The sequence below is a fragment of the Brachyhypopomus gauderio genome, unplaced genomic scaffold, assembly GCF_052324685.1.
Source record: "Brachyhypopomus gauderio isolate BG-103 unplaced genomic scaffold, BGAUD_0.2 sc43, whole genome shotgun sequence".
NCBI classification, from domain to species: domain Eukaryota; kingdom Metazoa; phylum Chordata; class Actinopteri; order Gymnotiformes; family Hypopomidae; genus Brachyhypopomus; species Brachyhypopomus gauderio.
The window spans coordinates 622501-647843 of record NW_027506869.1 but is presented as its reverse complement, the minus strand read 5'-3'; the positions used below and the strand labels follow the sequence as shown (position 1 = coordinate 647843).

Genomic DNA, 25343 nt, shown 5'->3' with positions numbered 1-25343 from the left:
GGCCAGCACAATGGAGTTACAATTTGCACTTTTCAGTGTAGGTCAGCAGGCAATTGTGTGTGTACACATGCTCATACATGCGAAGACTAACACAGCAGTGTGAAGCAGTGTCCGTGTGTGTGTGTGTGTGTGTGTGTGTGTGTGTGTGTGTGTGTGTGTGTGAGACTGAGACTTGGCCCTCTATAAACACATCGTCTTGGTTCAGTGCAGTTTGTTGAAGTTGTTTCCACACCACATTGCCAAGAGCTGTAATGAGCACAGGCATATAAAACAGGGAGGGCTTCCACACCGCCCCGGCCTGCTGAGGGACACGGTGCCGAGACCCGCCAAGAAACCCGCGGAGACAGAACGCAGAACACAGAACGAGGACGGAGTTCCTCCTGCGAGAGAACAGAGTGCGGGGGTAGAACTTTCTCAGAACCGTTTCACAGGGGACCCAAAGTGTCACTGCAAGACAGGGCCAGACGTGAATGTGTTGTGATTTAGTTATTACTATAATATTAGTGCCACGATTGATATTAAGTTAAATGGTGACGAGGTGAAGATGTTCGGCAGCGTAGTGCGGGACACGGCCAGCGTCTGGCTTAATAGCGAAGACATTTGTTGGTTTGTGACGCTGTTCTTCGTCTGTATGAGGCCTGTGTGTGTGTGTTCAGTCATACACGTGTTCTGTTTTAGCTCCTGTGTGTCACAGTATAGCCCCAGTAGCTCCTCAGCCTCTGTTATGTGGACAGGCCAGACTGTCCTATACGAGAAGGGAAATGTTCTAATTTATGGAGCAATTAGGTTCATAACCACAAGCTTTTTACTGAACTACTCTACCTTAAATAATATAAGCACTAATCTCACACACACACATACACACACATGCACACACCCACACATTCCAGCATGGGAATGTCCAGCAGTATAAAATGTCGGGATGTACTCGCAGTGAATCCATTGGACGTATTTGGATCGTTGCATGAACGGCTGCTGATCTGGTCGAATGTTCTTACAGTCACAGTAATAAATAAAACTGATGCTGGATAACATTTTAAAGCACTATAACTTTTTGTATTGGAGTTGTTCTCAACCAAACACTTTGGCTGCAGATGGGTCCGGTGCTCAGAGCTGATGGTCCAGACGTATTACGCTCAGTCATTCAGTTGCATTTCAGGTCTGTTTCTACTTGCTTCGATCCAAATCATTTCATGCATTTTAATGAGATTGAAGTCAGCACCAACTACCATTGTAAACATTTTATTTCTCCTGTCTGAGCCATTTGTTGTTCATTTACTCCTGTGTTTTGGGTCATTTGTTTGTTATATGACCCAACCCATCGAGTTCTGGATCACAGACAGATTCTGCTGGAGGGTGTCCCGACGCCACTTGAAATTCATCAACTCTCAGTCAGAACCAGCCATCCAGGACTGGCAAAGTCTCATAATGTCCCCCACGCTTCGTAGTTGGAGGGTTCTGGTGTCGGATGGTATACAGGCCTTTGTTTTCACCAAACAGTGGAGCAGAAATGATTTTTAACAAACTTCAGATGGACGTCATGGCTTGTTGCCCATAGCTCTCTTTCATCAATCACTCTTGCTCTTAAAACCCAAGCAGAAAACAAGTAATGATTGATACACATACAATGAACATTGATACAGATGGAATGAAGAAAAACAACATTATATTAAATGCCATTATAGTAGCGGCTCTGGTCCGTTCCCCATAAATCTGTGCCCATCCCAAAATTATCAGTGTGTATATATACTAATGTGTTCAGTCTGTATAGAATGAACATCACATTCAAAATTACTGCTGTTGACTTTCATAACTAGATGTTGTTGTCAGGACTAGAGCTATAAAACTGGGCTTACATGTGGCGGGCTTATAGGCAGAAATTACAGATTTCTCTTTTACCATAATGGCATCTGATATTTAGCTATATTCTCATCAGACCAGGAAAAGAGTTCACTGATCTGCATATTTTGGAATGATGATTGAGGTCTTGAAGATCATGCTATGATGGCAATGATCACTGTTGGTGGTCCTAAATATCTGAATGTTTACTATGTTCACTTCTCAATGTTGATGGAAGTCGTAAAGATGCATGAAATGATTTTGCCAACAAACGACAAAACCAGCTGGAGTAGAAACACTTGAGCCTGGGAGACCAGTGGAGACACATCACAGTTTCATTTGGAAATCGAAGAAAAGTAGTAAAATAACCCCACAGCACAACCTCACTGATTGGCACTTTAGTCTTGTATTTACGTATAGGCCTATGTATAAACAGTAAAGAACAAAGAAATTGTCATTAAATGATTATTCATGTTTCCTTCGATTATCCTACATGCATTTTTCATTTTATTTGAAATCAGAGGTGAGCTGCTAACTTGTGCAGGACTACAGTTGTGGAGAGTTGCCCTAAATGGCAGTCCATCTAAACAGAGCACATCACTGCATTTATATGGCTGTCTGTCTCCATCTATGCAAAACATGGCATCACACATTATCATTAAATTTAATGAAACTGAGCTTGTGGTGGTTTTGTATAAACAGATTGCAATGACAAATTTTGATGAACAAAAACTTTACTAGACTAAAAAAAACAAACCCCTGAGCTTCAGATCAGTGCCAGGAATTAAGATTAGTGGGGTACTAACAAGTATGTCAAACAAACAAATAAAAAATGACATTATTTGTCAAATTAAACATATACGTTAAACATACTGGAACATTTTATATCCCATTTTCTCCATTTTATTTTATGCCCCATTTAAACATTTTACAGCAATGTTGGGTTTTTTTTTTTTTGTCTTTACTTTTTTATCAAACCTTAGATGATTATAATCACAGTTTATGAATCATTTTAGCAGAAGTCCAGATAATTATATGCAGTTTACTTTATCACACAGCAAATTCTGTCAGAATGTCCCTAAAGCTGAGTTGGCAACAGCACTATAAATCTGTCCGCGTTAGGATGTAGTTTAGATAAGGACATTACAGGAAGCGAGTGCTATATATACCACACGCCTACGTTCACACGACAGTATTGATGTGGACTACAAGTGTGCACTCTTAAACGGAATAATCATTTCCCATGTAAATAGACAAAATTACATTATGTTAGCTATAAATCTGGCGGTCAGGAAGCAAGCGGAGGCTACCGAATGAAAGCAGTTTTTTATTCAAAGCAAAGCGGCTCCCGTTTTTCGACATCCCCTCACAGTGTTGGGTTACAGTGGGCCTCTGTGGCCTTCCTGCGATATAGTGCGCGTTCATATTTCATAAAGTCACGCGGCTGTAAATCTCGGCAGGCTAACAAGCGAGAGAAAGCAGTCAGAAGCGAAGAAACTTACCACCAGGACGCAGCAGGGCAGATGGAACTAATGTGAGGAAGAACACACGAACAGGAATACACGCCGGCAAGAGGAATTAAGAGATTATATCATGAACTTTAGAGCTCGGCGTGAGTTTGCACATGGAATAGTGCATTCGGTCTTCACGGGATTCAAATGTGGGCCTGGAAATTTGTGAAATATTGTGCACGTGCCATGTCTAGTGTGAAGGTGTACGTTGATTTCTTCTGTATAGCAAAGGCATGTATATGTATATGAATGTGTGTGTGTGTGTGTGTGTGTGTGTGTGTGTGTGTGTGTGTGTGTGTGTGTGTGTGTGTGTGTGTGTGTGTGTGTCTGGTTCTGCATGTTTATGTTTTAAGTCTGAGCAGCTTCCTATCCCAGCCTGTTTCCCAGGATCTGGACCGGGCCAGAGCCGGCTGATCAAATAAACCAAGAGTGATGATAGACTGTGGGTCTAGACCATTCAAACACACACACACACACACACAAAACAAAGCCAACAAAAACACAGTCAAACGGTCACCCCAACGAAGCATCTGGAGTCTCTGCACACAACAAATATGTCAAAACGTACAGTAAATGAGCCATATAAGGTAGGTGTGTGTGTGTGTGTGTGTGTGTGTGTGTGTGTGTGTGTGTGTGTGTGTGCAGGCAAGGGCCAAACGAGCTTCATCCTTCATCCTGCCCCATATGGGGGAAGAAAGCTGCTTCATTTACTTGCTCTGTGCCTCTGTGTCTAACTCACTCTCCCTCGTCTCCATCTCAACCCTGCGTACTCCTACTGGCGTTTGAAGTCCTCCGCTGACATACTGCTAAGGAGAGCGCAGAAGTGGAGGGGAAGTGAGAAAGAGGGAGAATCAGAGGGAAAGAGAAAGTCATTATCCATTCTGTCACATGAAAGCTCTCTGTTCTGTCCTGTACCGCCATTTTTGGGGAGGATTTATATACCATTTGTGTTTTTTTTTTTGAAGAGTTAAGATTCCAGCGCAACCAGGACTCGCCACACAGCCCACATCCCTTACGCACACACAATAAAGAGCGCACAGACCCTCAACATGGTTCATAACCCATAGCTCTGACACACCAGCAACCCCTCACCTGCCATTATGGACCTGGTGTGTGTGCGTGTGCGTGTGCTCCTGATTTATAAAGTGTGGTTTGTGAGTCAGTGCAGATGTATGACCCGTACGGCTCTGATGTAATGTTTTCATCAGGCGGAGTGGAGCTCTGGGTTTCATTGGGAACACTCAACTCTAAAGAGCTCCTGAATAAAGCACTGCGTTGGGACCCACTCCCTAGCCTTTTAATCTCCTCCACTGATCTCAATCTATCTGTTAGAATGGATCTGTGCTCGGCTCGTCATCCTGGAGCCAGACATTCCCTTGATTTGCACATATTGGCGTTTGTCCTTTTTACCACTGGATTTCGGTCCACCTTTTACTGTCCTCCATTTCATAATGTCCTTAATGTTCTGATGTGCTAATGATGACCTAGAATTTCTCTCTGTGGAGCCCCTACTAAGGGCTTCTATTGGGGCTTCTATATAAAACAGACCTCTCAGTAGAGATGACCCTGAGTCACCTGGAGGCAGGACGTCTTAACCGTGTGGTTTATGCTGAAATGGTTGGAAACGACAGGAAAAGGCCCTGAGGTTTGGGTTGAACTCTCCTGTAGGTATTAACGTGAGGACGTAGGACAGTGCGGAGAACACAGACGACGCAGATTCTTCAGACCCACCCAGACGGCGCCCACCCAGGGACGGGACACGTGTGTTTTGCTTGAGGTCGAGGGCATTTGATTTCCCCAGTCTGGTGTGGATTTCCTGGGTACGGCTGCATGGCACACACATAGACGAACCCTCCCTCTCTCTCTCTCTCTCTCTCTCTCCCGAGCTCTTCCTGCCACTGAGTGATGGCCTAGCGGGACTTTTATTATGTTAATGCTCTCGAGCTTCTGCCTAATGCCTGGTTCAGCGCTTAAGCAGCACAAGTGCTCCTCTTTACTGCCTGAAAAGCAATGCCTACGTGTCCAAGTGTTTGCTGAATTTCCTGGTCTAAGTAAATAATAGCCGGTCTGCAGACATTTCGCAGGATCCGGACAATTCGTATTTACTGCCCTAGTCTTTGCTCCAAATGGCTATCACCATATCTCACACTCTCTCTCCCTCTCCCTCCCTCTCTCTCTCTATTGCTTGTGTCTCTGTTGCTCCTGTTTTCCTTGGCGGATGGCAGGGGTGCTTTGACATCTGCTGATGATCTAATGCTTCTCCTCCACGCCAAGTCCAACAGAGGAAAAGTGAAAATACTCACGCTGACTGTATATTCTCCCCATTCTCGTCGCACTGAACCGGGCCGCCTGGCCCCGTAAACCTCATGTTAATCATTTTAATCACTCTCCAAATACTGCTGATGATGTAAAAGTGGCGCGCGGACGTGAACCCCGCAGTGTTCCTGTCGGACTAGAGGTTATGGATAAGGTCTGAGAGAGATGCGTGTTTGTGCTTCCAAAGTCTGTACAATACTCCACTGTGCAGTATAGCTCGTGTAAGCACACATTCATGGTGTTCTGGCACGCGGATGGTGGCGTTTCATTTATGAGGGGAAGATGACAGATGATGTATTGCATTACGGCAACGTGCAAAACGCATTTACCAAGCGTGCCCGTGTGTACCTGTGCGGCCCAGCACAGAAACAGCTTCTGAGCGCCATCGGCAAGGTCCTTGCGCCCCCCCCCCTTCAACAAAGAGGAGCATTGTGGGAGTGGTGTGGATGAGGGTACACAACTGCCTTCCTGCCTTTATTAACTCACTGAACACACACCTAGACTCCTACAAAAAATAGAAAAATAAAGAACACCCCCCCCCCCCCCCCCCCAAAAAACACCCATGGCACAATCCAAATGGGAGCCGTTGGAATGGTGGCGCTCCGTGGGGACCTGCCATGTTTGCTTTTCTGGGATCAGTTAAAATCATGCATGAAATAAGGAGAAAATGGCTTTTAAGTCTGCCTGTAGGAAACCGTGCCCATGGAAGCATCACATTATGCTTTATTAAAGACAGACCAGCCAATGAAAGAGCTCCTAAGAACGCAGTTCAAGACATTTGCAAATGTATCCTTAGCAATTGTTGTTTGAACCCGCCCAATTTCTGCGTTACCTGCTAATAAAAGTCCTCATGTGTCTGCCAACCGTTCTTGCTTCCTTCCGGCACATTCCGCCCGATTCTGCTTCCATTACAGCCAGCCTCATTCGGTTCAAAGCTGTCGCCCTGCGGAAGCGTATCCGTCGCTGCTGACCCCAGATCAGGTGCGCTGCTCTCACGTGTTGGGAAGCGTCACCTTCGAGCCCACCCACCGGCCTGTCAAGCAGCTCAGAGCGAGAGTGAGAACAGAGCAGAGCCCTCTCGGTGTGACCACAGTTCAGCATGCGTTACTTTGAGACCTTCGAGCTGCTGTCACACACTAGCGAGCAAGTTCTTCTCACAGTAGTATTTATAGCAGGGAGCTGTTGTGTGCAACTGTAGTATAAATTTTTGCATTTCAGAGTTATACATATGACATTCATAAATAAAGGATTTTCAATTTTTCCAGAGATGCAACAGGTATCGTGATACATTTTTACAAGGATCATGAGAGGTCCTGTCACCAGTAAGGTGGGCTAGACTAATATAAGACAAATCATTGGTGACTGTATTATGGCCTGATGACTGACAGCGTAATACCATGGCTTTTGATGACTAAACCAAGGGTCTCGCAGGTGTGTGACAGGACTGGGGTCCAGCGTATTTGAGCGGGACAGGTGCTCGGGGCAGTCTGGCTGCGGTGGGTACAGAGACACAATGGCACTAACCTTGTAGCCGTACTTCACATTTTTGTTTCATTTTCCAAACGAATTATTCATAGATTATTTTTGAAATCGCTCTGCTGTGTTTTGCTAGGACAGCCATGGAAGGATGAATGTAAATTGCATCAATTTGGGGGCCTGGGCTGCGGACACCTAATATGGGCAATTTTTATTGCTCACATTTTCAGCTCAAAAGTGCAGTAAAATCAGAAGTCAAATGTCAAGTCTGAAAAAATACACATTTATAACAAAGAGCCTTTCAAACGTGGATGGAACACATTAAATCATCACGTAGATGGGTTGAGATCTGGGGCTCTTTTCTCTACTCACCGAAGATACGTGAAAATGTGCATGCACGTGTGTGTGTGCACATTCTTAGATAAAGCTACTCTTCCCTGCTGCTTATTAGAGTTTAATAGAGAGCAGAGGTCAGTTCAGGGTCGCGTACGCATCATCATCCCTCGCCCAACTGTTCCAGCTGTCACAAGGAGTCCTTTATTCTCTATATTAACCCTCCACTTCACAGAGCCCGCAACACACATGCTCAGTGAGTGAAATCAAAGGTGTAGTGAGCAATATCTTTGTTTCTAAGTTTTTAATGATTGATTACTAATTGAGATGCTTAATAAAATAGATATTAGAGACAAAAGTGCCCCATCACATCATTGGATAACATCTCATAGTTTTGTTTAGTAATAATCATCTCTCTATATCATCTAAACAGTAATGAGTAAATGATATAGAAACAAATAGAAAGATATAATAAATTATGTATCTGAATGTCCTTAGCAGATCAAAAACACATTTACTACAACCATATATGACCATAGCTGGAATATCACAGTTAGAAGATCACAGCTATTCTCATAAATTTGATTATTAGGTAATTTTAAACTCTTACTCTCATTGATAGTAGAGATTCTATTATATATGAAGTGATTTACTTGGGTCAAAGGTCAACAAAAGATCCAGCCAGGCTCTGCCGAACTGTAGCCAAAACAGAACTTACCACACCTCGACTCCACCAACGTCTCACCACTGTGTGCGTGAAATGTCCACGTGCACTAGTTGTGTGTCGTCGTCTCCTGGCCCTGATGTGTATCTTCTCTCAGGTCATGAGCTTCTCCCCCAACTCTTGTCTGACCGCTTGAGGAATTTTGGAACCAAGACAAAGAACATAACATTCAACCCAAAAGCAGATCTCATTGCGAAAGTCCTTTCGAGTGTTTGGGAGGCTCGAGTCAAAATGGAACAGATTGCTTGGATGGCGCTCAAGCGCAATAGTGAAGTCTCGTCCATTTTTAAAGATAAGGAGACAGTTTCAGCTGACGTCTGCTTCTTTCCATATCGAGATGAATGTGATTTTTTTTTTTACTGAACAAAACGTGTTTGTCACACTTTTTCTTGGAGATGGAATTTCTTTCTCCCTGTCATTTTGTCTTTGAGTAAGAAGCCAAAAGAAAATGAAGTGACATTTATTGAACAGATACATGATTGCCTCAGGCTCACGAGAGGAACCTTTCACCTCCTGTTCCAGTTTCTCTCTCACACTCCACATCCCGGGCCATTATAGTAGGCTGCCATATTGTCACTACAAACCTGCAACATGACTATATAAGTTCCAGCTAGTGTGATGAGCTCTGCTCATATTTATTTATGATAAAAAAAAAATGCAATAGGCCTACAACTGCCAGACACATCAACGTGTGCTCTTCCATCAGACGTGCAGCTAAGGCAGAGAGACGGGCCTGGCACTGAACACCGCCCATCTAAACACCTTTATTTAACACAGGTAGTCTCTAAACACAGTTATTAAACACAGGTAGTATCTGAACACAGTTATTAAACACAGGTAGTCTCTAAACACAATTATTAAACACAGCAAGTCTCTAAACACAGTTATTAAACACAGGTAGTCTCTAAACACAGTTATTGAACACAAGTAGTCTCTAAACACAGTTATTAAACACAGCTAGTCTCTAAACACAGCTATTAAACACGGGTAGTCACTAAACACAGTCATTAAACGTGGGCAGTCGTTAAATGCAGGCAATCACTAAACATGGGCAGACATTCATTGCAGGCAGTCACTAAAACCAGTCCATCATTAAACACAGGCACTAAATACAATAAGCCACTAATCCCAGATCGCCATTGAAGATGAGCTGTATCCAGTGTGACCCGAACTTACAATACAATGATTAAAATCTTTAAACGTTTCATAAACTTTCGTAAACCACCATTCAACCTCACCAACTTTTATCTGTACCTCTGGCACCTTCTGGAATGTGAACTTTTAGGCAAAAGTTTTGTCAAGTAAAAAAAATGTAAGAGACAGAATCCTACTGTGTCAATGCATGTGTGAGATTCTGTGTATTGCTCTCTCTCTCTCTCTCTCTCTCTCTCTCTCTCTCTCTCTCTCTCTCTCTCTCTCTCTCTCTCTCTCTCTCTCTCTCTCCATCTCTTCTTCTCTTTCCCCACCTCTCAGTCATCACTGTTTGCTGTGGCAGTTTCCCAAAGGCCGTTCGGACTCGGCTGAACGGTAAAGTCAGCCCAGTCCCCATAAACTGCTTTACCCCTCACACTTTTTGCCAGACATAAAGCCGTCTGACAGCTGCTCTCCGGTCTCTGGCCCGTTTGGCGGGCTGCGTGACTGAGGTGTGTTCTGAGGTGAGGGGAGGTAAGTGGTCCTCTCTGTTAGACATCATCTCTTTTTCCTTGGATCAACTTTTCCTTGGCTCGGTCCACACTCCCTCACTTGGCTAAGCATTTTTTAATTCTTCAGTGCATAATTAAATTTTTTTTACATTTTTGTTTGCTCTGAAATGAACATTAATTAAAGGTCTCAAAACCTGTTAAAAGCATTTTACTGTAAGTAACTATAAGCTGTGTAACGGCAATATTCAACATGTAATAAGTTCACTATTAAACTTACTACAGCAAATAATCCAAGATCACGGTTTCCACAAAAATCCTGTTAACACCTCAGCCTGATCTGCTACTGGCTCAGCAGCTGTCACTCAGACCCACAAGAACCAATCACCTTTCACGAGAAGAAAGCACAGGCTGGACTTAGATGACAATATAAAATAACAAATTAATTACCGTTAACTAATTCATCATCAAAGAAAAAAAAACCTTTGACTAAAAATGCTGTTAAACATTGAGCCCTTACAGTAAATACAGTTTTATTTACTGATCCTGCACATTTGGACAGCCGGTTATGATCATTTCTCTATCAGTTCATGGAAACCACACGGTAGGCTCTCATACAAATGTCTGACTCTCTGTGCCGGACTGGGTGATGGTTTGTTTTTACTGAAGACAAATTTTCTCTAAATTGACGCAATTCTATTGATTAAATAACGAGCGTCTTCCTCCAATCAGCCTGCCACTCTACGCATTACACTCAGGCGTGTGTAGAGCACGTGGGGAGAAAGTGTCAGTCCAACATACAGACAGCGCCCTAATACCATATGTATGTCTACAAGAAATCTCTCTCTGTTTTTGTCTCTTTCTGCTATATCCATCAAAGCATCCATTGTTTCACTGTGCAAGGCCAAGTCATTAAAATGGCAGGAAATTGTGGATTAGCAGCAGTAAGACACAAATTGTGGCAATAGAAATCAGGGTGAGCTTCATGGATTTGCTACATCTGCTGCCCTCTAGTGGTCTGTTAAAAAAGAAAACATTGAGAGGCTTTGTGTGTGCATGACTAAAGAACATACCGACATGTCATTTGTTCAGACATCAGGACCTGTGGAATAAAGCAAATTGTAAATTTGTCAATGGCCATTTGTATAGAGGAAACCAGAGACGTTTTCTACAGAAACCTGGACAGAGAGAGAGAGAGAGAGAGAGAGAGAGAGAGAGAGAGAGAGAGAGAGAGAGAGAGAGAGAGAGAGAGAGAGAGAGAGAGAGAGAGAGAGAGAGAGAGAGAGAGAGAGAGAGAGAGCTCTACAACCCACCACAGCGACCCTGTCTACCAGCCTGTAAAAATAAATCACACATCTGCTTCCACTAAGCCTCTGGCATATTAATTCTTTTATGTTTGTGTGAGTGTGCACAATACTGCACGTTTGTGTTTATCCTTGTGTGAGTGTGCTCAATAGTGCACGTGTGTGTTTATGCTTGTGTGCACAATAGTGCACGTGTGTGTTTATGCTTGTGTGAGTGTGCTCAATAGTGCACGTGTGTGTTTATGCTTGTGTGAGTGTGCACAATAGTGCACGTGTGGGTTTATGCTTGTGTGAGTGTGCACGTGTGTTTATGCTTGTGAGTGTGCACATGTGTGGGTTTACGCTTGTGTGAGTGTGCACGTGTGTGTTTTTGCTCATATGAGTATGCACATGTGTTTATGCTTGTGTGAGTGTGCACGTGTGTTTATGCTTGTGTGAGTGCACGTGTGTGGGTGTGCACATGTGTTTATGCTTGTGTGAGTGTGCACTTGTGTCTATGCTTGTGAGTATGCATGTGTTTATGCTTGTGTGTTTATGCTTATGTGAGTGTGCACAAATGTGCATATGCTTATGCTTTTTTATGTTTACGCTTGTGTGTACATATGTGCATATATGTGTTTGTTTGTTTGTACATATATGCATGTGTGTGTTTGTACGTACATATGTGCATGTGTGTGTTTGTGTGTACATATGTGCATATATGTATTTGTTTGTACATATGTGCATGTGTGTGTATGTTTGTGTGTACATATGTGCATGTGTGTGTTTGTTTGTCTGTATCTATGTGCATGTGTGTGTGTGTTTGCCTGTACATAACGTGCATGTGTGTTTTTGTGTACATATATGTGTGTGTTTGTACATATGTGCATGTGTGTACGTGTGTGTGTTTGTCTGTACATATGTGCATGTGTATGTCTGTGTGTACATGTGTATGTGTTTGTCTGTACATATGTGTGTTTGTTTGTGTGTACATGTGTGCATGTATGTGTGTCTGTGTGTACATGTGTGTTTGTACATATGTGCATGTGTGTTTGTCTGTGTGTACATATGTGCATGTGTGTTTATTTGTGTGTACATGTGTGTATGTGTGTGTGTTTGTGTGTACATATGTGCATGTGTGTGTGTGTTTGTACATATGTGCAAAGCTGTATAGTTTGTAAGCAGGAAAGGAGAGTACATGACTGAAAGACCAGCGTCTGGCCCCAAGAAGAGGGAGGGGCCTGAGCAAGAGGGAGGGGATTTTGGGGGAGGAGCCTGAACTGGCGTCGCAGGTGCTCCTGTCTGTCTTCAGTTCTCATAAGTACCTCCTCAACACTAACCAAGAGCATGGAGTTCACATGTGGCCCCAGTTAAGAAACCATCCGAAAGAACCAAAATAATGGCCTCACGAGAGGCTGCGGCTCTTTGAAGTGAATGCGAATCCAAGTCGTGTAGCTAATTACACACAGACAACACGAAGGGTCCGTGTTGATCCGCCCGGGTAAGACGCATATCCTGTAAGGTATGACCTGCTCACCAGGTAGCCACTCCGAGCAAACGTTCATTTCCGTCCAGCGGAATTCGAACCTCATATGTCCCGCCGAAACAGAGACGCAGGGTGTCTCTTCATTGGGTTGTTTACCCTATGGGTTTAACAAATAGGAAAAATGACTGTGGCTTTTCCTCAGAGGTTATTCGAGGCTCAGCGGTCCTGGGGCACACATTTGCGAGAGGTTGTTTCTGGCTTTACATTCTTTACAGTACGCCTAGCTCAAGGCTGGACTGGCGTCAGAGCTCGATCTGGACCTCAGCTTACCACAAGATGTCAGCAGAATTCACTGCTAGTCTCGGTTTGGTTTGCTCAGCACTCCCACGTTTTAATGAGAAGCCTTTCATAATGTGTTTGGCTGCTGGAGGAAAACAAATCCTTCATGAACAAAGAATATTTGAGAGCACCGTGACATTGAGCAACAAATTAAAGCTCAAAGTGGTTGTGGAGGCTGCTGGGTAAAACTCTCGCTTTAGATCCGAGAGACAGATATGCGGATATGCAATAAAAAGTCCTCAGAACGTCCACAGCCGAGTAAAAGCTCTCCAACGTTCACACACGGCCAAATGAAGGAGTAACGTGCTTCTAGGCTTTTATTTGTGGTTGTTGATTTTGCTATCAGTGTCTCTACAGTAAAAACCCCTCGTGTAAAACACGTCCAGCTGTCCCTGTAAACAGAGAGAGCAGAACGCGCCCTTTCTCCCTTTAACTGTATCACGCATGACCACAGTGAGCGAATTATAAGGGTGACGTGGCTCCCATACAAAACCAACACTGTCAAAATCAGAACGAGGGTTTAAATGCCAAGTGTGCTCACACGTGCAAGGAATTTGTTCTTGGTTACAGTAACTCCCCCTGCAGTGGCTTATTCTCAGTACTACGTGTAATCCTTACGTGTGTGTCCAGCTTAAATTATTAAAAGGGCTAAGGGCAGTGGTTGTAGAATGAGGAATAAATAAATACTGAGGCAGATAAGACGGAGTGTGACGGAATGTTAATGTGTGTAATTATGAGCATTACAGGAAGTGGTGTGCATTGGGATGTTCAGCTGTTCATAAGTTTGATGTCACATGGAAAGCCTCTATGGCCGGGTTGTCACGGTCCTCACCTGGCTAAAGAGTGGTCTTCTCCACACCTCTGATTCTGGAGGTGTGTAGATCCAGCAGTATGACCAGCTTAACACCAACGGTCTTCTCTGCAGACCTTATCATAACGAAACCATCTCACGTTTTTAAACAAAAACTTGAAAATGGTAAAAATCACACCATAAGGCACTGATTTAATATATATAATATATAACTTAATTTATATATACAGTATAATATATAATTATATAATTATTGATAGGTCTAACATGATTCAGATTAGGTTAGCTACACAGTGGTTGAGATGGATCAGTGGCAAGTATGAGTACTATCAAACAATATGAATATGTTCAACCTTGCTAATAATTATGGAATTTCATAAAGTGATAAGTAACTCGATGGTGATAATCTAACCAGGTCAGGTAGTAATAATTCACTGTATTATTCGTCACCACTGTATTATTCTGCCTTCAGGTTAAGACCATTTTATTGTAACCTAACTGAACTACCTCCCCCTCACCTCACCACTCGGCCTGAGCTGCACACCTGTCCTGCAGGTTCACTGGTTCATTAGGGTAATCCTCCCTCCAAATTGTCCTCCAGCAGGAGGAACTTAGAGCAAAGGCAACTAACCGATTACCCGGTTCAACAAGGGATTACAACCCAGTCCTCATCTGCACAAAATGGGATCAAGGCTCATTATTGGGGTTTAGCGTGACGTAGAGGAGGCTCTCCTCCTCCTCCACCTTCTTTTACACGAAAAGGAACCACCAGGAAAAGTCATACTGCCCCTCTCCATCGGTCTCTTACATTTTGGCCAATTTATGCAAAATTCAAAAAGACAGAAGCTACTGTTTGCTAACATCATGGGCCTTCTTGAGTCACGGACTGTCAGAAAAGACAAGGAGAAGGAACATTTTGAAGAAACACTCTCTGTAGTGCCTTTCTGGAACAGAGTTTAAAACTAAGCTTGTGAACTAAATGTTTATATTCGTCACACCTTAATAGAAAGCTCTGGTAACAGGCCAAACCGAAACCATAGAGCTCACCAGAAGTACGCCGAAGACACTGTAAGTGACGAGTAGCAAACCAGGGAAGGAAGCATGGTGGTGATGCTTATAAAATTTACCCCGGCCAAGCGAGTGAAGCTAGCCCAGGGTCTGTGGCTCCTGTACTGGCTTTCTGTCTTGGGCGGGGGTACTCATCTTTAGCATGGGTCTGTTCTTCAAAATCGAGCTTCGCAAGAGGACTGACATGATGGACAACAGTGAGAGCCATTTCGTGCCCAACTTCCTCATCCTGTTAGGTCTGGCCACTTGCACCATCAATGCCTTTGGAGGCAAGATGTGCCATGATTCACTGGACTCGGCCAAGTTTGCCAGGTGGAAGCCCGCTGTGAAGATCTACCTGTGCGGCTGCATCAACTTCTGCGGCTTCCTGTTCGTCGGGGCTCTGCTGTGCTTCCTGGTGCAAGTGTCTCTGCGCTTCGCTCTGGCCGAAGGACTGAAAAACGGGATGAAATACTACAAGGACACGGACATGCCGGGCCGGTGCTTCATGAAGAGAACGCTGGACATGACCCAGATCGAGTTCCGCTGCTGCGGTAACAACAACTTTAGGGACTGGTTCGAGATCCAGTGGGTTAGCAATCGCTACCTCGACTTCAGCAACGAAGAGGTCAAAGCGTAAGTGGCCAGTTTTCCCCTCAATTCATTATGATAATGGAAAGCCATTATTTTTTTACCATTAAACCATTAAACATTTTTACTACTATAACATGAGGCAGAACAGTGGTATAGAAAATGATTCATAGTGATTAAATGTAGGATGTAGGTTGTAGGTATTTGCGACTAAACTAAATTTTGGTCAATTAAACCAGTGTGTGAAAATTCCTTCAAGCTCAAAAGTTGAGCCGTTGAGAGAAGTATCTCTGCAATTAGAGTGAATGCTTTATGATTTTATTTAAAAGATTGTCAAGGAAAAAACAGGTAGAGAAAGAGAATGAGTTGAGGATCAGGTTCACACGCCAAGACCGCACAAGAAGATAATCTGCCTGGATTTCATTCCATGTCCTTCACAGCTTATAAAGCGCTGATCTGATGAGCTACTTTTATTACACTCCCACTAACCTGCTCCTGACCCGTTTCTGTAACGAACAACGATGCAGTTCAGTTCAAGCAAATGTATTTTATGCAACAAACCTCTTTGATGAATGGCAAATTTCACTGATGATGAAGGATCAATCCCATTTAACCCCTTAACCCTACCGCACATACTCTGTGTGTTCACGGTTAGGGGCAGGGTGCAGAGACTCCTGTTGGGTAGGGTGAAGTGTTATTACTACATGATCATGAGGTTCATACACTCTCAACAGTGTGTTACTGGTTTCTTAGAATGCCTTGTGAATCACCAGCAAGATGGCTGTGCAAGTGATCAAGAAATTCACAAATATAAAAGACAGAAATTGTTAACTACTGTATTCTCTTAAATGTTGTTTCAATGTAATTTCAAATAATACAAAAATTTAAGTATTCTGTTAATAAACAAATAATAATTGACTATTGTATTAATGTTTCAATATATTGAGGATTTTCTTCATCAAGCATAAAAACTAAAATTTTAAATCACCCCAAATTTAAACGTGGCAGCGAGACTGCTAATATTTACCGCTCCTGTATATCATCAATCCAGATTGCCAGGGTTGCCTACGGAGCACAAGTTGCTGGTAATGAAGCAGCATTTTTTTATTGGTGAAGTTAAGAATGTCAACAGAAGCAAAAGCCTTCAGCCATGTAAGGTCCACAAACGCAGCGGAGGTTTCATATTAGCATATTGCAAATGTCATGCAAAAACCCGCCTCAAATGTTTATGTAAATGCCATAGGACTACTGATCACATAGCAGGTTACTGAGGGTTCACAAAGGAAGATTAACCACTATCCCTTGTTACTTAGTTCTATGGGGTAAGGAGACACTCAAAGGGGTAGGAAAATGGATTGGGCCTAAATGTCATTGCTAGCATGTTAGCATAAGCCTTTAAATTCATTGATGAATATCTAATTGTTTTGATAAGAGTTCAAACAGCATCATTACCACCCGACTGAGGGCATTACTCATAACGGTAAGCAAAATATTCTGATATAAACATGTTTAGAATTCCAATTACTTCACAATAAGTGTCCCGTGGTAAAGGTGTGACCACTCGTATCCACTCGTAAAGGCGTAACCATCATCTGTGACTCATGACTCATATTAATGTTGCACTCTCGAAGAAGCGTTTCATAGAGCCGTTTGTTGTGTTCCTCCCAGTCGTATCCGGAGTAACGTGGAGGGGAGGTACCTGATGGACAGCGTTCCTTTCAGCTGCTGTAACCCCGCCTCCCCACGGCCCTGCATCCAGCACCACCTCAACAATAACTCCGCCCACTATGACTACGATCATCGCACTGAGGAGATGAACATCTGGACCAGGGGCTGCAGAGAGGCCCTGGCGTCCTACTACGGGGGGGTGATGAACACCACTGGGATTCTGGTGTTGCTACTCCTGCTCTTGGAGGTCAGCAATCAAATTGATCAATGAGTTAATATTAATCAGTCATTACCACCCCGACTTCATCATTTAAATGGCAAGGAAAGGGGATTCACACTCGTATAAAATATATAATTCTTACATTTTCCACCCACATCAAAGCTGAAAGTTTGAGGAGATCATAGACACGGATGACTTTGAAAGGGCGGCACATGAAGAGTGATATAATGTGTCCGTTTTCTTCCCCTGAAGACCAGGACCTTTGAACATCAAACGTAATAACCGTTTAGAACGGCAGAGCAGACCACAGCTGACGGGATCTTTTTAAAACGTAGGCGCTGTATAAAACTGCAGGGAGAAACTCTAAAGCTTTATTACCACTAGTGGCAGAATACAATAACTGTACTTGCCAAATACAGTTGTGATCAAATTTATTCAACCCCCACTGAAATAAAGTGTTTTGGCCAGTTTGACATTGATTTTGATCATTTCAGTCATCTTATTTACAATTATATCTAAGAGGCACTTATAAATTAGACAAACATAACATAATATTTATGATGGAATAACCACAAATGTCTTTACTGTGCTCACATCATTATCAGTTTTATTCAACCCCCTAGTGACATAATTTTTTAGTACTTAGTACAACATCCTTTTCCAGTTATGACAGCTTTCAAGCGTGAAGCATAGCTTGACAAGTGTCTTGCAGCGACCTATGGGTATCTTAGCCCATTCTTCATGGGCAAAAGCCTCCAGTTCAGTCACATTCTTAGACTTGCGCACTGCAACTGCCTTCTTTAGGTCCCACCAGAGGTTCTCAATTGGATTTAAGTCTGGTGATTGCGATGGCCACTCTAGAATGTTCCAGCCTTTCATGTTCAACCATGCTCTAGTGGACTTGGATGTGTGCTTCGGATCATTGTCCTGTTGGAAGGTCCAACGTCTCCCAAGCCGCAGGTTTGTGACTGACTCCATCACATTTTCCTCCAAGATCTCCTGGTACTGAAGGGAATTCATGGTACCCTGCACACGTTGAAGCTTTCCTGTACCATTAGAAGCAAAACAGCCCCAAAGCATAATTGACCCCCCGCCATGCTTCACAGTAGGCAAGGTGTTCTTTTGTTCATAAGCCTGGTTCTTCCTTCTCCAAACAGTTCTAATTTAGTTTCATCTGACCACAGTACACTGTCCCAAAACCTTTGTGGCTTGTCCACATGACTTTTGGCATACTGCAGTCGACTTTTCTTGTTCTTTGGAGTCAGCAAGGGGGTGCGTCTGGGCGTTCTGGCATGGAGGTCTTCGTTATGCAGTGCGCGCCTTATTGTCTGAGCTGAAACTTCAGTGCCCACATCTGACAGGTCTTTTTTCAGTTCCTTAGCAGTCACGCGGGGATTTTTCTCCACATTACGCTTCAGGTAGCGCACAGCAGTCGCGGTCAGGATCTTCTTTCTGCCACGACCAGGTAACGTTTCCACTGTGCCCTTTAACTTGAACTTGCGAATGATACTTCCGATAGTGTCTCTTGTAATATTTAACAACTTCGCAATCTTTTTATATCCATTGCCATTCTTGTGAAGAGCAATAACCTCTTCTCTTGTCTTCTGGGACCATTCTCTTGCCTTCACCATGCTTGGAAACACACCAGTAGATGTCTAGAAGGAGCTGAGTATCACAGTCCTTTTAAATCTGCCTAATTGGTGCTTATCATGCTTGATTGCTGCTCGTTGACATCCACAGATGTTTTCAATACCTGATGGAAAACACTGGAATGAACCTCTGTTCTTAGGAGTGGTAGTCGTAAAGGGGTTGAATAATTGTGTCAATGAAGAAATCACAAAAAGGCCATTTAATACTTTGACAAAAAAAATTGATGCTATCTTAGTTGCATTTAGTTCTTTAACAAGTCCTTGTAAGATTTCATTATGAACACAATTACAAATGTGCACTGAATTCCATAAAACCCTTCGCAGCATTGGGGGTTGAATAAATTTGATCACAACTGTATGTCCTTGTAAAAAAAAAAAAAAGCCATAGTGATCTTGTTTCATCTTACCTCCTTTGCAGCAGTTAGCAATGTCTGAAGCAGCACAAGATCCCCGTGACACACCCAGTGCTATTCAGCATGTTTAGCTGTTTCATATCTCCAGGAGGAAAACACCTTATGTGAGCACCATGTAAAACTGCACAATGTGGACAAAATATTAAATTGTAATTATACTACAAGATGTGACGGTGGTAAGCTTTTTGACATTATAAAACATTTTAGAAGCACTTAGCTTGCACGATGGCTAGGGGTGGGTATCACCACTGATTTCCCAGTTCAATTCGATTCCGATTCACAAGGTCCTGATTCAATTCGATTTTTGATTCAATTCAAAATCGATTCTTGTAGGGAAATTTTAGTTACTATAAAAAGTGTAGTTTGAATGTGAAATATTGTAATGGTACAAGGAACACTCAAACTTTATTAAAATGTATTAAGTTATTAGTGTTTATACTGTGGACAACAGTTACATTCTTTTTTTTAATATCAGTTAATGCACACACTTCCACATAGCTCCTTTACCAGAAAAGGCATTGAAAGCGGTTTTGAACAGCCTTTTAAAGTGCAAATTAAGTTTTTTTTTTTTTTCTCAACATGTAACCATTAAGGTCCAAAAACTTCATGACTTCGTGTGCATGCTTTCTGACATCTTGGAGATTGTCAAATTTTTTTGCAAGAAAAGGAGCTGATCAACATGTTGAGGAGTGGGAAAGCTCCTTTGTGCAGTAACAATATTGCCAACTGTTGAGAACTTCACAGCTTTATACTTGACACGTCGCGACCGGCGTGAGGGTCCGCTCGCTGAAAACGATGTAATCGCGGTGGCTCCGCCCATGCGCTGTCGCTTCACGATGTCGTGCACCTCTCGAATTTTGTAACTTTGTTCATTGCGCTGAAGTGCGACGTGCGCGAAGTCATGTTTGCAGGGTTCATACACCTAAACAAGGTGGAATTAAAGCACGTTACGCGAGATAAAACGCGAGACGTTAAAGCGGTACGCATATGCGGGGAAAATTGGCCAATTCTAAACATCGATCTCAGGTTTAATAAATCGATATTGAATCATTCAAATGAAGATCGATTTGAATCGAAAAATCGATTTTTAAAACACACCCCTAACAATGGCCTGCATTTGTGTGTGTGTGAGATTACATAGAATTGGCCAGTTATATAGTATATTAATTCATTGATTTCATGTTATAATGTTATAACAAGCACCGATGCCTTTCTAATATTCATGAAAACTATGTATCATTGAGACTGAAAGTTTAAATCCAAAAGTCTTGGTGACAAACTAAGGCTTGAAAGTGTATAGCACCTCTGACCTGAGGTTCAGCGACGGTCTTTACGCAAGTGCTGCAGTGACATCAGGTTGGTTTTTAGTGGAGTCAAGGACACTCATCCTGGAATAAAAATGCTAAAACCCCAGTGTGGACTGGTGGCTGACGAGCGAGAGCTGTGTGTGTGGGGCTACAGGAAGCTTTTAATGTGTGTAAACAGTTGTGTTTCTCACCCTAACACGACTGAAAGTACTGCAGTTAGCTCCCCAATTCATGTTTCTCTGCAGCTATGAAGCCGTCTTCCCAACAATGTCTGTCGCCATATTCTTTTGCTCAACAGGCTGCTGACACAGTGGGGATGAGGTACTTGACGACTGCTCTGGACACCCTCACTAACCCTGAGGATCCCGAGAGTGAGAGCGAGGGCTGGCTGCTGGCCAGGACTGTGAAGGAGAACGCGTCAGACGTCATGCAGAAGATGAAGCTCTTCAGCAGAGGCAACCAAGTGCAGGGGGCGGGGGAGGGGGCGGAGACTGTTGCCTCAGCGAGCTGAGAGCATCACACCTCCAACTAGGACTAAGGCCACACCTACTGGAGGGGAGGAAAAGTACAACTGAAAAGTAAAAAAAAATAATAATAATAAAATAAAAAAAAAAATCATGCAATCATGATTGACATAATATATAAATTATGAATTCATTTATATGCAGCAAGTATGTTTTTCAACAGACATGCCAATTATTGTTCTGTACAATGTGAGATTTTGAAGGTTTAAATGATTAAATATCCATCAGTGTGGCCCCCACTATCAGCTCACGTGGCATGTTTGTGGCATTGACACTTCTGGTTGAGCAGATGTTTAACTCATTGGCTTCCCGGGGGAGTTTCAGGAAGCTGTTAATATTGCACGACTTCCGTTTGGTGTCCAGGCCCAAGCGTCCAAACTCACACTGCACTGTTTGGACAGTCAGTTCAGTATTATTATGACTGAATGGTGGAGTGGCGAAGCTTCAGAGTTATCCATATTTGTCATGTATGGAAGAGGTTGCAGAATTTGTCTGTCTATGTGCAATCATCTGCACTTTTGTACAGACATCATTTAATACCACTGCGTACGTCTGACTGTATTATTTTTGTGGGACTGGACAAACACAGACAATACAGTGGGTTAAATAAGCATTTATACTGATGCCAGATGCAACAGGCTTGCTATTCCATAATTTTTTTTGGAATGTCGTTTAGATATCTCTACGATTAAAAACAAATTTCTCATAACAGCCGTGTAAAAAGGCAAGAAGAACTGATCAGAGATACTGATGTTCAGCTGTGGTGGAGCAGCTCAGGAGAGGTGCTGGTCACCCCGTGAGCGTCCAGCTTTAGCTGATGGGATAGATGGGGTTTCTCCAAGAGAAGATTCAGCGCATCTCAACATCTTCTCGTTCTGCACATCTTAACGTGCTGGTGCCCATTCGCAGCAATCCTCTTGAATCTTCTTTTCAAATAGCATCACAAAATCTAGGACATTCTAGAGGAACTGCACCAACTCCACACTCAATAACGGAGTCCATTTAGCACATGATTTAATATGTTTCAGGGGAAAGTGTATTTTCAAACTGCAAAAAGATCAAAAAAAGATTATTGAACACTGATTTGTGATTTACTGATTGTAAATTTTGGGGAGGGAAACGTGTTCCCCCTTCAGTGATCAATCTTTTGAGAGCGTGAGAAAGTGAAGTGAAGCAGGGAGGATATTTGTCAGTCACCCAAGTCTTAGAAGGGGGCTGAGGGGATCATTATAACTAAGCAGCTTTGATGATTAGCACTTGGGTGAAGTTCATGTACAGGTAACACAGTTACACAGTAAAAGCATGTTGAGCAGGAACCTCACACAGAGCCACCTAAACTGATCACTGCATAAGCAGCTCAATAGTCTCTGGTCTTTGCTGCAGCCATTTCTTCTACACTTATCGATACACAACCTAGAGTAATCAAGTCCTTTAGTGCTATGGGACTTTGACGAATCACATCCTCAAGACTCAAGGTTAAGATCAGTCTCCTCGCTGGCTTTACAGCTCAATATTCATTAATAAACATTAACATGACCAACATTTTTATAAATAAAGTCCCTAACATACAGGACACAGGAATAAGAACATCGTACTAACAGCAGAATCAAAGGGGGTTTTGCATCACTCTTCTAAATACAGTGCAAAAACCTGGAGCAAGAGCTCACCGCGGCCCGACTGGCTTCACCGCGGCCCGACTGGCTTCACCGCGGCCCGACTGGCTTCACCGCGGCCCTTTAATCCCCTTTGTTACAATCTGATTGATGAGCAAAAGTATGCAACAACTGGGGCAGGCTAATCAGGCTAATCATTAATAATTCATAATTAATATTAACAGAGCCGACGGCGCACACAACCAGTAAGGCCACATGGTCAAGCTCTTAATCCCGCCAAGTTTTCCCGTGGTCATCAATTCTTCTGCACACAGGCTGGCTGGCATTAATGCATACGTAGCCATTAGCAAAGCAAGACTTGTTTTTCTCTTATTTATTTTATTTTTGTTTTACAATATTGTACAATGTACCCATTTATACAATTCACATATTAACAAGTCTCTTAAGTCATACCGATGCAACCTCGACACTCGAAGTGTGTCAGGAAACGTGCTCGCTGTGAGAGGAATGGAAATTCAGCACGACACCACCAAGACGCTCGAGACGTGTGACCTCGTGCGTGCGTGTGCGCGCAGCAGTACGGTAGACCGATCGGGACACGGTGCCAGGGTTCAACATCAGGCTGAGTCTCTCCGTCCGGACCGCGAGGGTCCCAGCAGACATTCTTTCGCCTGCTTCTGCTCCACGTTTTTTTTAGGAAGAGGCGGACGCCACGATGGCAGAAGGATACAAGGACTACGACGTGCGTTGTGCACATTCCTACATCCCCTCCTCATGTGCAGTTATATACACAAGGCCTGCATGCCATCGAGTTATATTTGAGAAGGGGGAAATGTCGTTGAAATATTCAAAAGATAAGAACTAAAATATTTAGCAATGCCAATAAGAAAGGCATTTCTTTCGCAAGGAAAGAGAACTGAAACATGATTTAGTTTTACTCTAATCCCCTTCCGTTTGTGGGGAATTCATCGAGAATTCACGGCGATTACTTCAGGGAGCTTCTAATATTCTTGTGTGAATCGGACAAAAAGCTACTTTACATGCTATACAAAATAACTGCTAGTATTAGCAATGTGATAACTTTGCACAGCCTGATGTTGAGAAGTGTCTGTGTGTCCCAAACGGGCAGGACCGTGTCCCAAACGGGCAGGACCGTGTCCCAAACGGGCAGGACCAGGGTTCAGGACCAGAACCGCCCCGCCCCCCCCCTGCTGCGTGTGACGCACACTAAACACACGTCTTCCAGATTTGTCCAAACGTGGACCAGAGATACGATTCTCCCAACAACACCGCTGCTTCAGGTCAAAAACTCAAAAGATTCTGGAAGACTCGGTACACACGTCAGTTAATTAAAAGGTGTAATGCTTCCTCAATCACCCAAGCAAAAAACCCAAATGTTTTGACAAAGGCCAGCCATGATGACACGGTTCACCCCATCACATACACATAAATAACATTACAAAAACGGGATGAAAAAAAAACTGGGCTTGCAAAAATATCAAATTCACAGAGAACCACAAAAAAATCCATCACACTAGAAACACCCCAGCCCCACGCGGATACATACGCACGCACGCACGCACGCACGCACGCACGCGCATAAAAACACAACCTCTCAGCCCATGCACGCACACACGCACGCGCCCAGACAACCGGGTCATTCACGGCACACGCACGAACGCCGCATGTGTGCGCCCAGAACTCCTCGAGTTGGCTTGCATTCGCTTCTCTGAGCACCAAGTAGGTTGATGCCCTTGGGAAAGATATTGCAGTGACCAGAAACAGGAAGAGGAGTAGCCCAGACGGCCTGAAGATGGCGCCATTGCGGCTACTGCTGAGACCCCAGGGGCACTGAGGAACATTGTGCTTGCTTCAAAGAGAGCGCCGGCTTTCTTCCTTATTAAAGCAATCTGAAGACTAAATAAACCAATACTTGACTAACTTAAAAATAATTTAATTGCATCTGGGACAGAAAACTTAAATAGCATTTTCTATTGAGTTGCTCTGAAAATGGCTGTTCCATGAGGACCCATCACTTCGCAGTTAAATATCTTGGCTATATATATATATATATAGATTTTGTTTTTTTCCCAAACGTCTATCACGTGAGACGGAGAGTGGGAGGAGCCATCTCTTAAACCAAACTCATGCTGAGGTCATCCACGCTCAGGCAAAGAAAACACAGGGTGGAGTGTGCAAGAGGCAGGGCTGGCATGGCGGCCGGGTGCCGCGTTCAGTGGGGGCCGCGTTCGGCGGGCGAGGCGAGACCCAGGAGCTGGGGGGGTCGTCACAGGTGCTGCCAGTCGATTCCCACCAGCGTCTGGTTGGCTTCCTGGGCGTGGCCGATCTCCTCCGTGATGCTGTGCTGCCTCCAAAGCTTCTGGATCTTTCTGTAGCGCTCCCGACAGAGGTGCAGGGGGTTCCCCCGTCTGAGGGCAAACACACCAACGCGCCTCCGGTTTACAGACAGGTGAGGAGCCGCACGGGTGGAGAGAGCGGTGTGTGTGTGTGTGTGTGTGTGTGTGTGTACCTCAGCCCTTGGTCGGTCTCTCC

General features: G+C 43.6%; 2 protein-coding genes across 6 annotated transcripts in view; one reads left to right on the top strand and one right to left on the bottom strand.

Moving 5' to 3' along the window:
• The first annotated feature begins 14859 nt into the window (after positions 1 to 14859).
• prph2b (peripherin 2b (retinal degeneration, slow)) lies at positions 14860 to 21186 on the top strand. The gene is given in 4 exon segments (XM_076985816.1): positions 14860 to 14946; positions 14948 to 15441; positions 17065 to 17311; positions 20952 to 21186. Coding segments are annotated over 4 exon segments (1041 nt in total). The 3' UTR covers positions 21165 to 21186.
• A 988-nt stretch (positions 21187 to 22174) lies between these two features.
• The window catches only part of ubr2 (ubiquitin protein ligase E3 component n-recognin 2), a 34156-nt gene continuing 30987 nt past the window's right edge, over positions 22175 to 25343 (bottom strand). For all 5 annotated transcript variants that reach the window (XM_076985637.1, XM_076985640.1, XM_076985636.1 and 2 more), the window contains 2 exons: positions 25321 to 25343; positions 22175 to 25219 (listed from right to left, as the gene is read on the bottom strand). The exon at positions 25321 to 25343 is cut by the window's right edge and continues 79 nt beyond it. In XM_076985637.1, coding sequence (XP_076841752.1) covers positions 25078 to 25219; positions 25321 to 25343 — 165 coding nt within the window. In that variant the 3' untranslated portion in view covers positions 22175 to 25077. The remainder of the gene's footprint in view (positions 25220 to 25320) is intronic.